General features: G+C 43.5%; 1 protein-coding gene across 1 annotated transcript; it reads right to left on the bottom strand.

Annotated features, from left to right (window-relative positions):
* Positions 1-674: 674 nt before the first annotated feature.
* On the bottom strand, positions 675-12,946 carry EIF2B5 (eukaryotic translation initiation factor 2B subunit epsilon; the record flags this gene model as incomplete). The annotated part of the gene is made up of 8 exons (XM_015824249.1): positions 675-1,001; positions 2,741-2,851; positions 5,473-5,598; positions 6,762-6,885; positions 9,146-9,236; positions 9,432-9,542; positions 10,456-10,557; positions 12,808-12,946. Coding segments are annotated over 8 exons (870 nt in total), but the record flags the coding sequence as incomplete, so codon positions are not given.
* Positions 12,947-14,765: the final 1,819 nt, after the last annotated feature.

The raw sequence follows: 14,765 nt of genomic DNA, 5'->3' as shown, positions 1-14,765 counted from the left end.
AAAGCAGCTTCAGGAGAAACAACCCCCTTTTTCCCTCAAAAACAAGATGGGAGCCATGTCGCTCAGCTCTGAAGGACCAGACTTTTTTCAGCAAGACCGACGCGCAACACAGCACCAACGTTAAGAGGCCTAAGAACACTTATCCGTTACAGAGATTTCTCTTTATCGACAAATGCTTTGTGAGGTAGGTGAGCATTTCCCCCCGTTTTATGCAAAGAGAAGAAGAAGAAAAAAAAGAGGGCTCCGTGGTTTGGGATGACACCCACATTTGTACGTGAGAGTGTGGAACTAACCCCGACTTCGAAAAGAAGATTTTCCTTTCAGGAAAGTTCTTTTCTCCGGGGTTAATTTCCCTAGTTTAGGGTTAGGGTTAAAGGACAATTTGGCTAATGTCAGTAGCATCTTTTCCGTCCTGGCTTATCCTACTACCTTATCTTGGTCTGTTCTCTTCTGCTTTTACAGCCGATTCTCGGACTCAACGAACCATTTCCCACGGACACAAGCAAATGCAGGAAGTTCAAGAGATCTTTTTTTTTTTGAAGAAGAAGAAGAACTCAAAAATGGTTGGAATCCTAACTGTTAAGGTTGACTTGGGAGTTGCACTGCTTACCTGGCCATTAGCAGACCTCCCACCCTCATGTGCACACATACACACCCCGTGGAAAGACTTTAAATAGTGTACAGGTCTCTGGTTTATCCAGCCATGGTTTCCTTCCGTCCCACCCGTGGTGTCTGCCAGGAACATTAAATATACAACGAAATAAGCCCCAGGATTGTCAGCCAGCCGAGAGTTCGAATCCCACATGCATGGGCCATGCACACGGTTATGTCCTTGCTCTTCTGCCGCCTCCTTCAGCCAAGGTGGATGTTTGGGGCCTCCCTTCTTCTGAGAAAGAGAGCAAGGCTCGTCTTTCTTTTTGACGGAGGCCACCAGGTCAGTTTTGCTCCCCTTCGGACGACTCTTCCTCCGCTTCCTCAAGCCACTGGATGAACTTCTGAAGCTGCAAAAGAGGACCAGCATGAGTGACGATCAGCGTGCAGCGATGGGGACGCCTGGGAAGAACCACCTGAAACTTCTTGGCAATAAACAGGTGGAACAAGGGGGGAAAACTGGCGGATTTGGCCATAAACATTCTTTTCGTAGGTTGCTGTGCTTCGGATATTAGATTTCAACTACAGGTAGTCCTTGACTTACAGCCATTCGTTTAGTGACCGCTCAGTTACAACGGGGAAAAAATGTTTATGTCCAGTTACACTGGAAAAAGGGTTTAGGACCATTTTTCACCCTTACGACCGTTGCAGCACCCCCACAGTCACGTGATCCACATCTAGACGCTTGGCAACTGGTTCGTATTTATGACCGTTGCAACGTCCTGGGGTCATGTGATCCCCTTTTGCGAACTTCTGACACGCAAAGTCAGTGGGGAAGACAGAATCGCTTAACAACTGTGGCAAGAAAAGTAGTCAAGTGGGGCAAAACTCACTTAACAAATCTCACTTAGCAACAGAGATTTTGGGCTCAATTGTGGTCGTACGTCGAGGACTATCAGTATAAGAACGTGGCCCATGTGGCTCCTGGATTGTGTATTATTGTGCTAGGCCAGGGGTAGGCAACCTTGGCTCTTTTAGGACTTGTGGACTTCAACTCCCAGAATTCCTGAGCCAGCCATGCTGAGGGGAAAGGGAGAGGTTTCCAAGCTGAGCCATGCTGGCTCAGGAATTCTGGGAGTTGAAGTCCACCAGTCATGAAGGGGCCATAGTTCCCCCATGCTGGCTCAGGAATTCTGGGAGTTGAAGTCCACGAGTCATAAAAGAGCCACAATTGCCTACCCTTGTGCTAGGCCATGAGTTGTTTCACTATAATTTACTGAAACCACTATTGGCTGGTTTTGCCTTATGGTGATCAATAGGGCTGACATATGGTGCTAAGGGTGTGAATTTAACCAGAGTTTGTTAAATCAGAGCAAGCCCCAAACAAAAACAATTATGGCTTAATGTTAACAGGTTTACCGAATTGCAAACTGTTCCTTTGTCAAGTACTGTACTCTTCACACTTTCCAGAAATCTGGCTAAAAGATCTTTCCCTCATGCTTAGAATACTGCAACACCCTCTATGTGGGGCTGCCTTCAAAGACTATTCAGAAGCTGCCGATGGGACAAATTGCGGTGATCTGGGTCTAAAATGCAGAATTGAGGCTGGGTCTAATTCAAACTATTGGTTTTAAAGCCCTGCCTGCCACAGTTCTGGGACATCTTAGGGAATCACCTGTCCTGGGTGGTCATGAAGAAACCCAGGTGACTATTTCTCTGCAACTGCTTGCCATTGAGGTGTATCTATTTTCCTAGGGCAGTCTCAGCTCTTTTATGACTCATGGACTTCAACTCCCAGAATTCCTGAGTCAGCTATGCATAGCTGACTCAGGAATTCCGGGAGTTGAAGTCCATGAGTCATAAAAGAGCTGAGGTTGCCTACCCCTGTCCTAGGGGTTCTGATTTTCTGTAAGGCAGTAAGCACAATTCTGTTTAATGGGGTTTTTTTTTTGGTGATAATTGGGTCTGCTTTTGTTTGGATTTTATGCTGTTATGCATTCTGTTTATGGCCGTTTTTTAATGTAAGTTGTTCTACTGTTCTGTTTTAATGTTTATAAACTACCTGGCATCTTGGCATGAAGTATGAATACGCGTGATGGATGGATATGGCTCACAACACCTTGATCCTCACCCACTGATGGTAACTCACCCGCTGGTTTTTACGAAGCTGTCTGCCTTTATCTGAGGTGTCCCGTTCAGAAAACCAGGCCAGAATCATCTCTTCTTCTAAGATTTCCAGTTGATAGAACATCATCAGGACCTGCAAGGACCACAGAAGAAGCTGGGTTTGCATTGAGGGGCTATGCATGGTCAGGAATGGAGGCAAGGAAGAAGTAAAGAGCCGTACGGAAAAGAAAAGCTTAGAATTAAGACTTTCTTGATTTTTCTTGAGGGCGCTTCACTTCTCCTCCAAGAAGCTCCTTCAGTTCTAACTTTCTCTGCAAGAAAATTCAAGAAAGCCCAGTTGCCTTTTCTAAAGCAGCTTTGGGACAATCCTGACATGGATGACTGAGAACTTCCACAGATACAGAAAAAGAAACTCCACACAAACAACTTTTAATGTCTTACCATTGATGGAACTTACAAGTTGTTTAAAAAAAAAAACCCCACAAAGGCTAATGAGAGGAACAATACCAAAAAGCAATGTGTGTGTGTGTGTGTGTAGTACATGACTTACAACAGTTTGTTTAGTGAGGATTCAAAGCTGCAATGGCACTGAAAAAAGGGACTGAAGACCATTTTTTCACACTTAACAACCATTGCAGCATCCTCATAACCACGTGATCAGAATTTGGACGCTTGGCAACTGACTCATATTTACAACGGTTGTAATGAACTGGGGTCATGAGCCCCTATTGTGATATGTTTTCCCCTCTAAACTGGTATTTTGTGTATGTATAAGTTATGAAGACAGAGGCATCTTCCTTAGTTTCTATTCCTTATATGTATGTATGTATGCATGTATGAATATTTACACACACACATACAGGATATGGGAATATAGGATATCTATATATATTGATATATATCAATATACCGTGTTTCCCCGAAAGTAAGGCCTACACCAACAATAAGCTCTAGCTTGATTTTGGAGGGTGGGCCTAATATAAGCCCTATTCCAAAAATAAGCCCTAGTTTTGGGGTGAGGCACACACCTAAAAACCAAGCTAGGGCAGGCATGGGGGTGTGGAGCTGCCCCACCTGCCCCACACCCACTTACCTTGCAGCCAGACCTCTCCTTGCCAGCCCCCTTTTTCTTCTGAGGCCTCTTCTGCAGCCAGGCCTGCATTTCTCAGTCACAAGGTTTTCTGGAAGGCCTTTGCAGCGAAGAACCGAGCTATGGCTTCAATCCATAGCTCAATTCTGCAAGACCTCAGCAGCCGAGCATCGAGCTATGGATTGAATCCATAGCTCGGTACTCGGCTGCTTAGGCCTTCTGGAAAGGCCTGACTGCAAAATGCAGGCCCGAATGCAGCTGCAGAACTTCGGCCCCAGAAGAAGTGGACCGGCTGGGTGGAGCTGTCAGTGCCGGAGGTGAGCTAAGGCCTACCCCGAAAATAAGACCTGGTGCCTCTTTTGGAGGCAAAAAAAAAATAAATAAAAATAAGACCTGGTCTTATCTTCGGGGAAGTACGGTATATAGATATATCATCGAGTCCAACCCCCTGCTCACGGTTTCCTGCCTGAGCAGGGGGTTGGACTCGATGACCTCCAAGGTCCCTTCCAACTTTTTTATTATTATTATTATTATTATTATTATTATTATTATTATTATTATTATTATTATTATTATTATTATTATTATATAAAACTTATATTCTCAGATCTTGTTTGTTTTCCAAATACATGTTACTGATGTTGATTCTCCTTTCCCCTTCCTTGTCTATATCGCTGTTAAATAAAGCTGCCTTTTATATACAGTCCTCGACTTACAAGAGTTCATTTAGTGACCGTTCAATGTTACAACAGCACTGAAAAATATGGTTTATGACCGTTTTTCACACTCGTGGCATTCCCCATGGTCCCGTGATCAAAATTCAGAGGCTTGGCAACTGGGTCATATTTATGACGGTCACCGTGTCCCCCGGGGTCACGTGATCCTCTTTTGCGAACTTCTGACAAGCAAAGTCAAGGGGGGAAAGGAGATTCACTTAACAATTGGGTTACTGACTAATCACCTGCAGTGATTCACTTCACAACTGTGGCAAGAAAAGTTGTAAAACGGGGGGAAACTCACTTAACAGCAGAAATTTTGGGCTCGCTTGTGGTCATAAGTGGAGGACGACCTTTGTATAACAGGGACCCTTCGGGGATTGGCAAATAGGTCCTGAAAACCCAACTTTGGTGAGAAGACCATAGGACCTCCCCATGGATGTAAGAGACAGAAGGAAATCTAGTTCAACTAACAGGTCATCATTATTCAGCCTAGGACAGTGATGGCGAACCTTTTAGAGACCGAGTGCCCAAACTGCAACCCAAAACCCACTTATGCATCGTTGGGTGCCGGGTGGGCGTGGCCCATTGAATGGGTGTGGCCCTTTGGGTGGGTGTGGCCCATTGGGTGGCCGTGGCTGCCGTGGAAACGGCAGACTGGGTGGGACTAAAAAGTTCAATCAATCAATTCCAACTTTGCAAGATCTTTTTTTTCCCCGCGAGAAGTTGAAATTGACTGATTGAACCTTTTTTTTTTTTGCACACGGCGGTGGAGGCCTAAAGCGAAAAATTTTTATAAAACCCAGCTGAAAGCCTAGGACTGGGGGGATGGCATGCATGCCCACAGAGAGGGCTCTGAGTGGCGCCTCTGGCATCTGTGCCATGGGTTCGCCACCACTGGCCTAGGATCAACCTCCAGCCAGCCTGTCAACACCCAAGGAAGCTTACTTTGGCCAAAGCCGTGGTCAGGTTCTCATGTTCCAAGAAGAACTCTTCAATGGCATGCAAAGCATCCAAGTGATCCGACGTCCGCTTGATGTAGTTCTTGAAGAGCGGAGCCCAATTCTTCAGCAGCTGGGGGAGAGAGTTGAGCAAAGAGAACTGAATGCTAAAAAAAAGGGGGAGCCCCTTAAATGAATGCATAGAACTGGAGGTCGTTAACAGCGCTTGCACCCAAAAGAACGACAAAGAAACATTGCATGGCAAAAACGTACAATTTCCTGCTTTTTATAAAGCGACAAAACGGACATTGTTCTGTGATTATTATTTTTTTTATAAAAAAAAATACAGTTTTAATGAAGAAATCTGTACCAAGATTAAAAACAACTGAAATATTACCAGCAAAGGAAAATAAAAAAGAGGAGTAAGGAAGAAAATAGAAATGGAGATATTTCTCTTTTTCTGTTCTGCAAGTTTGTTTGTTTTTTATCCCAACCCTAGTTTCCTTTTTCATGCAGCCACTCGTGTCCTCAACTTACAGCTTAGTTGGCAGTTCGATTTTCACAGACTTTCAAATCTCTTCCCCTTATATATGCAGGGAGTCCTCGACTTACGACCACAATAGAGCCCAAAATTTCTGTCGTTAAGTTAGGCGTTTGTTAAGTGAGTTTTGCCCCATTTTACAACTTTTCTCTGCAGCGAATCACTGCAGTGGACAAGTTAGCAACACGGTTGTAAAGCGAATCACTTTCCCTCATTGACTTTGCTTGCCAGAAAGTCGCCAAAGGTGATAGCCTGACCCTGAGGCACAGCAACGGTCGTTAAGTATGAAGCAGTTGTCGAGCATCTGAATTTTGATCACACGATCCTGAGGCTGCTACCAAGGTCGTAAGTGTGAAAAGTGGTCGTAAGTCACTTTTTTTTCAGTGCCGTTGTAACTTTGAACGGTCACTAAATGAACTGCCGTAAGTTGAGGACCACCTGTGTATTTCAGCCACCCATTGGAAGAGGGTAAAGGGATTCTTTATAAACAGAGGGATAGAAACATAGAAAACGGAGGGCAGAAAAAGGCCCAGTGGTCCACCAAGTCTGCCCTTTGAGGTTTTTGCTTGTTTTTTTAATGTTTTATTATTATTTTTTATTGTTATGGTCTGTTGTGCAGTCAACCAGACGTTCAGACCAGATTTGGCATTTTTGTTCTGTTTATTGAACCCAAGGACCTGGGATGGGCAGATGGGAAGGTCTGAGGGGGTTAAAAATATGGCCGCAGAATCAAGGCAAGGAGGAGGGATGCTCACAGGGGCCACCAGGCTGCTGTATTGCTGAGGGTCCTTTTCTGCTTTCATCTGCTGTAGGGGGTATTCCAGCACCACCTTGCTGAGCATCGCCATCACCTCTTTCAGGCCGATGTTATAGGCGTATCTATAAAAAGAAGGAGAAATGTTAACAGACATCCTTGGCAAGGCCACACTTGGAATGCTGCATCCAGTTTTGGTCACCACGATGTAAAAAAGATGTTGGGACTCTAGAAAGAGTGCAGAGAAGAGCAACAAAGATGATGGGGGGCCTGGAGGCTAAAACATATAAGGAACGGTTGTTGGAATTGGGTCTGTCTAGTTTAACGAAGAGAAGGACGAGGGGGGACATGATAGGAGGGTTCCAATATCTCAGGGGCTGCCCCAAAGAAGAGGGAGTCAAGCTATTCTCCAAAGCACCTGAAGGCAGGACAAGAAGCAACGGATGGAAACTAATCAAGGAGAGAAGCAAACTGGAACTAAGGAGAAACTTCCTGACAGAACAATTAATCAGCGGAACAACCTGACTCCAGAAGCGGTGAATGCTCCAACATTGGAAGTCTTTAAGAAAAGAGACTGGACAGCCATTTGTCTGAAATGGTATAGGGTTTCCTGCCTGAGCAGGGGGTTGGACTAGATGACCTCCAAGGTTCCTTCCAACTCTGTTATTCTGTTCTGTTCTGTTCTGTCCTGTCCTGTCCTGTCCCATCCTATCCGTGATATTTACATATGATATGCTTATATGTTTTATCTGTCTGATGATCTACAGCTCTTTTAAGAATGCTGAAGATGAATGATCTCCAAAGAAGCACACATTCAAGAGCAGGATTAAACATTTAAACTGACTAGACAAATGCATGTCCAGAACAACATTTTACTGAAATAACTACAGAAAAAAAAAAACAAATGACGAACTACAAACTCTGCTACCAAAATATTCTAATATATATGAATAGATATTAAACAGAAATATCAAAGTTAATCGCAATTAGGATCTGGAGTTCTGTGGTAAATGCCATATATACAATTAAGACCCCTTATCTGAAAACAATAAACAAAAGAGGCCCTTTATCTGAACCCCCCCCCCATGGAAAACAATATATCTGTATTATAGATAATACAGGTGTGTCAACTGGACAAAACCTCATTGTCAATTGGAGGTTTGTGATCAGGTTTAATCTTGCAAAAACAACGCAATTCAGAAGCCTGAATTAAACTATGAAATCGGCCTTCCAAACCAGTGAAGTCATTTGATACCAGATAGCAGGCAAATAAATTAAAAAAAATAAAATAAAATAAAATAAAATGATAAATTAAAATAATAAATAATAAAATATAACAAAATTAAAAAAAATAAAAAATAATTAAAATAAAATAAAATAAGTTGAAATAAAAAAATAAAATATATCAATATAAAATAATATATAAATATATAAAATAATATATATGAAACAACAAATAAATTAAAATGTAATAAAATAAAAAATACAAAATAATTAATATAATACAATATAAAATAAAGTAAAATAAAATAAAATAATGAAATTAAATTAAAATGAAATAAATAACTAAAATAAAATACATTAATATAAAATAATATAAAGTAAAATAAAATAAATTGAAATAAAATAAAAATAAAATATAAAATAAAATAATATAAATTAATATAATATATATAAATATATTATATAAAACAAAAATAAAATAATTTAAAATAATATAATTATAAACTAAAAAATATAAAATATAATATAAAGTAAAATAAAATAATAAATTGAAATAAAATAAAAATAAAATATAAAATAAAAATAATGTATTAATATAATATATATAAATATAATATATATATAATATATACATAAAACAAAAATAAATTAAATTAAAATAATATAATAAAATTCTAAAATAAAAAATAATAAAAACAAATTAAAATAATAAAAAACAAAATAATTAATAGTAAAGTAAAAGTAAAATAAAATAACTCTGCAGCAGTTCTCAAATGAGTGCAGCTGGGAAGAGAGTGCAAACAGAAAGGAGAAAAGGTCTGGAAGGAGGCAGAGCAGAACCGCCTCCCCCCTCACTAAGTGAGAGATTGCACACCTCCATCTGTACCAGGGGTAGGCAACCTTGGCTCTTTTATGACTCGTGGACTCCAACTCCCAGAATTCCTCAGCCAGCTGTGCTGAGGGGAAAGGGAGAGCTTTCCAAGCTGAGCCATGCTGGCTCAGGAATTCTGGGAGTTGAAGTCCCCGAGTCACACAAGAGCCAAGGTTGCCTGCCCCTGATCTATACACAAGAGGTCTAAGTACATGCCTGTCTCTGGACGGGGAGTCTTGGGGCTCCCGCTTTCTCCTAAAGTCTCAAAAACCTGACCACAAATGTCTTACTTGAGAGAGTTGATCTCCAGAACCAGGTTGTCGCAAGAGATTTTCTCTTCTTCCCCTCTCTGCAGAGTCCCCAAGACCTCGTTCTGGAAAACTGGAATCAAGAGCAGATTAGAAGCTGAGCACCCCGGTGGAAGAGCTGGTAGAAGCAACCTTGGGCAACAATCCTCAAACCCAGAACGCTTCAAGTCCACCTTTTTACTCACACTCAGTTCAGTTTCCACTTTAACGTCATAAAGAAAATGTGCATTTAGAGCCAACGTCCTGCCACAAAGGAAAACCCAATTACCTTTGACATCATCCATCTGAGGGGAAGCTGTCCGGCTGTCCATCTGCTCAGACCCAAAGCTTGTGTCGCTTTCAGACTCAGCTTCTTCTTCTTCAATCTTCACGGTGAGGCCTAGTTAAGATGGGAGGGAAGAACCTTCTAAAGTTCTCTGACTTTGCTCCAGCACCCTTTTCACAAGGAAACCATTTCAGGTAATCCTCAATTTGCGACCCGTTGCTTAGCGATTATTTCTAGCCAGTATTTCCATGTCAAGCGTTATATTTTATCAACACTTTCTGCTATGGTTATTCTTACAAAACTGGATCTTGAATGGCTCCTTTGTCCCACAGTATCTGCTTAGATGAGGGGTCTCCAAACTTGGCAACTTTAAGACTTGTGGACTTCAACTCCCAGAATTCCTCAGCTAACCATGCAGGGAGGGGTCTTTAAACTTGGCAACTTTATTTGCTTCAATTGTGGTTAAGTCTTTCAGGTCTACGACTGCCTGCATTGAAACTGGCTAGATCCTGCACTGAGCAGGGATGGGACTAGAACTTAGATCCTTCTAAATCGGATGACTGATAGTCAGCACTATCTGTCAGAGCGTGCACAATCTTATTGCGCTGAGATAACCCAGGAGTAAACACAGTAAACAGTGGTCTGTATTCGATGGTGGTTTATCTTACACTATCTACAATATCATATAGCAGGAACAATATACATACATGTGCTAATGCAGCAGGATCCAACAAACCACAATTACAGCAGGAAACAGATTAGAGAGAACACATGGGCAGAGCCTTCCCTTTTATACGAAGGCTCTTAAAGAGACACAGACCCTGCTGAGTCATTCCCATCATTACATCTTACCTCTTACATTACACAAGCTGGTTAGCTTTTAAATCGTTACCTTGACACTATTCCCAGCCCTGTAAAGACAACTGCCACAATAGTTTTCTTGACAATTCTCATCACTTACAAGAATCGCAGAGGAGCATGGGACAGACAATGTGCCGTTCTCTACTGCCTGCTGAATCCCACTTACCCCAGAGACTTTGTCTTTGTTCCTCATGGTCTGCATCGTTTTCATCAGCTGCTTTCCAAAGGTAACCTCTGCCTTCCAAGCCAACCTCTTCTGGGTTGTAGCCTAAAGTAGAAAATCAAAGTTGGTTTGATTATCAACCCAAAGGACGCAACTAAACAAAAGAAACTGGTGAGTTGAAAAAAAGTCTACCTCAAAAGGAGAATATTTGTAGCTCAAGGCTGAAATGAGGGGTCCTTGGTGCTCTCTGAGCTTGGTTGTTTTCTTGAAGATGTTACCTAGTTTGGACAATGAAACATCTGCAAGAAAACAGCCAAACTCCGAGAGCACCCAGGATACCTCAAGTCTACCTCATTAGCTAGTTTTTCTAATCCTAGCACCAAGTTGGGAAGAGCTACAATGGAAAATGGTGGATGAGGGACAGCAGTCTTACGCCCTCACCCCTTCTAGCCTAAGCAAGGATGCTTTTTGCTTTAAATACTGTTTGGTTTAGGACAGACATGTCAAACTCGCAACGTCACCGAACTTTTTCCCCATTGCTGGCAATGGGGTGGGTGCGATTTTGTGACGCGTCTGGCCCGCAGGCCAGCAGTTTGACACCCCTGGTTTAGGAGGAAGTGACAGAAATCATATACAGTAGTGGCCAAAATTGTGGAAACCTTTTAGGAAAAGTGTATTTTTTGAGGTTTGATGGCTAATAACACCACTTTTTGGGGGGGAGTAGTACCATGAAATTATATATCAATGGAAAGATAATTTAATCAAGAATGTAATGCAACAAAGTTTGTTCAATTATCTGTACTGTATTCTATGAAAAGATATAGCCAAAGAACCAGAAAAAGGAAGCACAACTTGCTTAGGTTGATATCAGGTAGCTTTCCTTCATCTGATTGTAGCCAATGAGCATGAGTGTTTAGAGAGCCAATCGGGTGTCATCTTGTTTTGGCCATGAGCCAATCAGATCACAGTTAGGATTTGGTTATTGATGTCGTGTATTGAAGCTGAGAGGAGGACATTTGTCAGTGTGTTATGTGATGGCTATCATGTTGGTTGGGGTTTTTTGTGTTCTTTCATTTAGCGAGCTTGTAAAACATAATAAAATTAAAGTCATAGTGCAAAGAGTTGACCGGTCGCCCAGAAAGCGATGTAAAATAGTCTTATTAAGTAAAGAAGGCTACAGTTATAAAGAAATTAGGAGAAAAATGGGTGGAAACTTAACCAAAGGTGGCATTTCTACTGTACACTTCTCCCAAAAGGTTTCCACAATTTTGGCCACTACTGTATAATGAACTAAGCATTATGTTTCTATCTTCACCCCATGAACAAACACAAACATCTTGTGAGGTTAACTGCTTCAGTAGCAACATCTGGAAATATTAAGCCACAACACCCACATGGTATCTCGGTAAAGTGTAGGACTAAGATCAAGGAGACCAAGATGGTCTGGTCTGATCTTGACCATCTCTCTGCCTAATGTACCTTGCAAAATTGATGATGCGGGGGAAAATAGAAGCTAGCGCTGATGGTGTTACCTAGTTTGGTAAAGAAACGTCTGCAAGAAAACCAACAAGCTCAGAGAGCACCAAGCACCCCACAGTTCAACCCTGAGCTATAAATATTCTCCTTTTCTGTCGAAAAGTAGGAGGAGAGAAAACCAGCTAAAGCTCTTGAACGAAAGGCAGGACACAAATCTAATAAATAAAAGAAGAAGGTATTTGCATTACGAAAGAGCAACAAAAGCTAAGGAAAATAAAACGGCTGGAAAAGGGGATTTCAACTGTGCCCAAATAGGAGTCAGAGCCTGGAGCCCATTTCGTCCCCACCACTTCGTCATCATCTCCTTCCCACCTACTCGTTCAAAGCAGATTCTTTCTCCAGCTGCTTAATCCTTAGCAGTTATTAATCCTTATCCTTAATCCTTAGCGGGCTCCCAAGGGAAGACTCTATGGGAAAAAGGCAGAAGAGAATAACAAAATAACAGAGTTGGAAGGGACCTTGGAGGTCTTCTAGTCTAGTCCAACTCCCCCCTGCTCAAGCAGGAGACCCATGTCAGACAAGGGGCTGTCCAATCTCTTCCAGTGTCGGAGCACCCACCACTTCTGGACGCAGGTCGTTCCACTGATTAATTGTTTTCACTGTCAGGAAATGTCTCCTTAGTTCTAGGTTGCTTCTCTCTTTGATTAGTTCCTATCCGTTGCTTCTCGTCCTGGCTTCGGGTGCTTTGGAGAAGAGGTTGACCCCTTCTTGGGGCAGCCCCTCAAATATTGGAAGACTGCTATCCTGTCACCCCTAGAAAACCCTGCAGGAGGACAGTCTCACTCTCCAATAAATCCCCAGGACCAGTTTCTCCCGTACCTTTTTGCTTCGCTTTGCTCTCCTCCTTGTTCACATCCGCATCATCGCTGAATTCATCCTCGTCATCCTCTTCTTCATCTGCAGGATGCAGGGAGATGACTGTGCCTTCTGGGAAGACCTTCTTAGGCCCCACCACCACCTACAAACAAGCAACGTTTCCACATTTACTTCCGCTAGGAAGTAAAAAGGCTTGCAGATTTCCAGCCCCCAATTCACTCAACTGGGGAGGGGGGTTAGGAACCCAGGTCCCCAACAAAGCAGCAAGAGAATTGGCTGTGAGGTCAAGCTTCTATCCACATCTCATTCTGAGCGCCTCTTCCTTGCTGAGCAAGCAAGACAGGGTGCCGTGTTTCGTGATAAAACAATTTAGAGAAGGATGGGAGCAGGCTGTAATCGAGAATAAGGACCTTCTGCGGCTGCCGGTAGGAGAGGGGAGTCAAACGTGTCATCAGTCTCGAGTCCCTGCGTGCCCACAGGAGATCTAAATCCAGCCCGCCTTTGACTCTTATCTCCCGCCAATTCGTTTTGACTGTTAGTAGTTCAGATTCTTCTAGAGAGCTTTAGCCTACAATAAACCTATGTATTCATTTGAACTGTCTATAGCAGTGATGGCAAACCTTTTAGAGACCGAGTGCCCAAACTGCAACCCCAAACCCACTTATTTATTGCCGGGTGCCAGGTGGGCGTGGCCCACTGGGTGGGTGGTCATGGCAGACTGGGTGGGTGTGGCCAAGGTGGGCGTGGTCACCTCGATGTTGCTCATGGGGAGGGATGCCTGTGGGGGCCGGGCAGGGTTGGGGGAGATCCAGGGGGTCTCTGGTAGGTGAGGCAGTGGGCAGGAGGCTCGTCCTGCGGGATGAGGCAAGGCAAGGCAGGGCAGGGGTGCCATTGCCGCAGGGCAAGGTGGGCCAGGGGGCCGGGGCGGCTGCTGCCTGACACCATCGGCCCACGCACACAGAGGTCAGTGAGCGCATGGGGGCCAATGGTGTCCATCAGCAGCCACAGCCTGCCAGTCCCTCGACCGATGCACTCTGGGGCTCCGCAGCCCGCCCCCAGCAGTTCAGAGGAACATAGATGCAGTGGGTCGTGTCCGGAAAAAGGAGAGCATGCGAGGCCAGGAGGGATGGGACAGGTGGGAGGGAAACCAGCCATGTTGAGATGCATCCGGCCATGTAGGACCTCGGCGAGTTAGCAGGCAACTGATTGAAGAGGGACGGTTGCCATCTCCGGGGCATGGTGCGGGGGCCCAGAGAGAGGGCTCTGAGTGCCGCCTCTGGCACGCATGCCATGGGTTCACCACCATTGGTCTATAGAGTCCTTATTTCCTGCACTTGACCACCACCCACCCCCCCCCCCGATTTAAGAGGGCATTCAAGGTTTTGTAGGGGAGTTTTTGCAAACTGTCAGCCCCCAGATGAACAAGGACACTGCTTTTTGAACTACCAATGGATTCGAAGACGACCAAGGAAGGGCAAATGGTGGTCGACATTTAATCTGTCCCAAGATGTTTTGATTTCTCACCTTTGACAACGCCCCCCCCCCTCCATTTACAGGCTTCGCAACCAATTCTAAGATGTGTGGACTTCTACTTCCAGAATTCCTTAGCCAGCAGTCTAGGCGTTAAAAGTCTGCACATCTTGGGAAGAGAACCTGTGGCTCAGTGACTAAATCACTGACTAGCATGTATAACTGCCCAGGTTCGAATCCCATAAAGGGTATGGCTAACTGATGAAGGCAAAAAAGCCAGAAATGGTCCATCTGTATGATTAAATGGGCCCAAAATATAGGAGAAACAATATCTATGGATACTTGGGAGTTGATTTGGGTGAGAAATGTGAAGTTTACGCAAGCTCAAAATCTACGTGAGAATTTTTATAAAATGTTTTACAGATGGCACATGGATCCTGCAACTATGTCTCGCATTTATGAGAATTATGAATCCAAGTGTTGGAGGTGTG

Source organism: Protobothrops mucrosquamatus, unplaced genomic scaffold (genome assembly GCF_001527695.2).
Source record: "Protobothrops mucrosquamatus isolate PMUCROS unplaced genomic scaffold, P.Mucros_1.0 scaffold2171, whole genome shotgun sequence".
Lineage (NCBI taxonomy): Eukaryota > Metazoa > Chordata > Lepidosauria > Squamata > Viperidae > Protobothrops > Protobothrops mucrosquamatus.
This window is presented reverse-complemented; position numbering and strand designations above follow the sequence as displayed.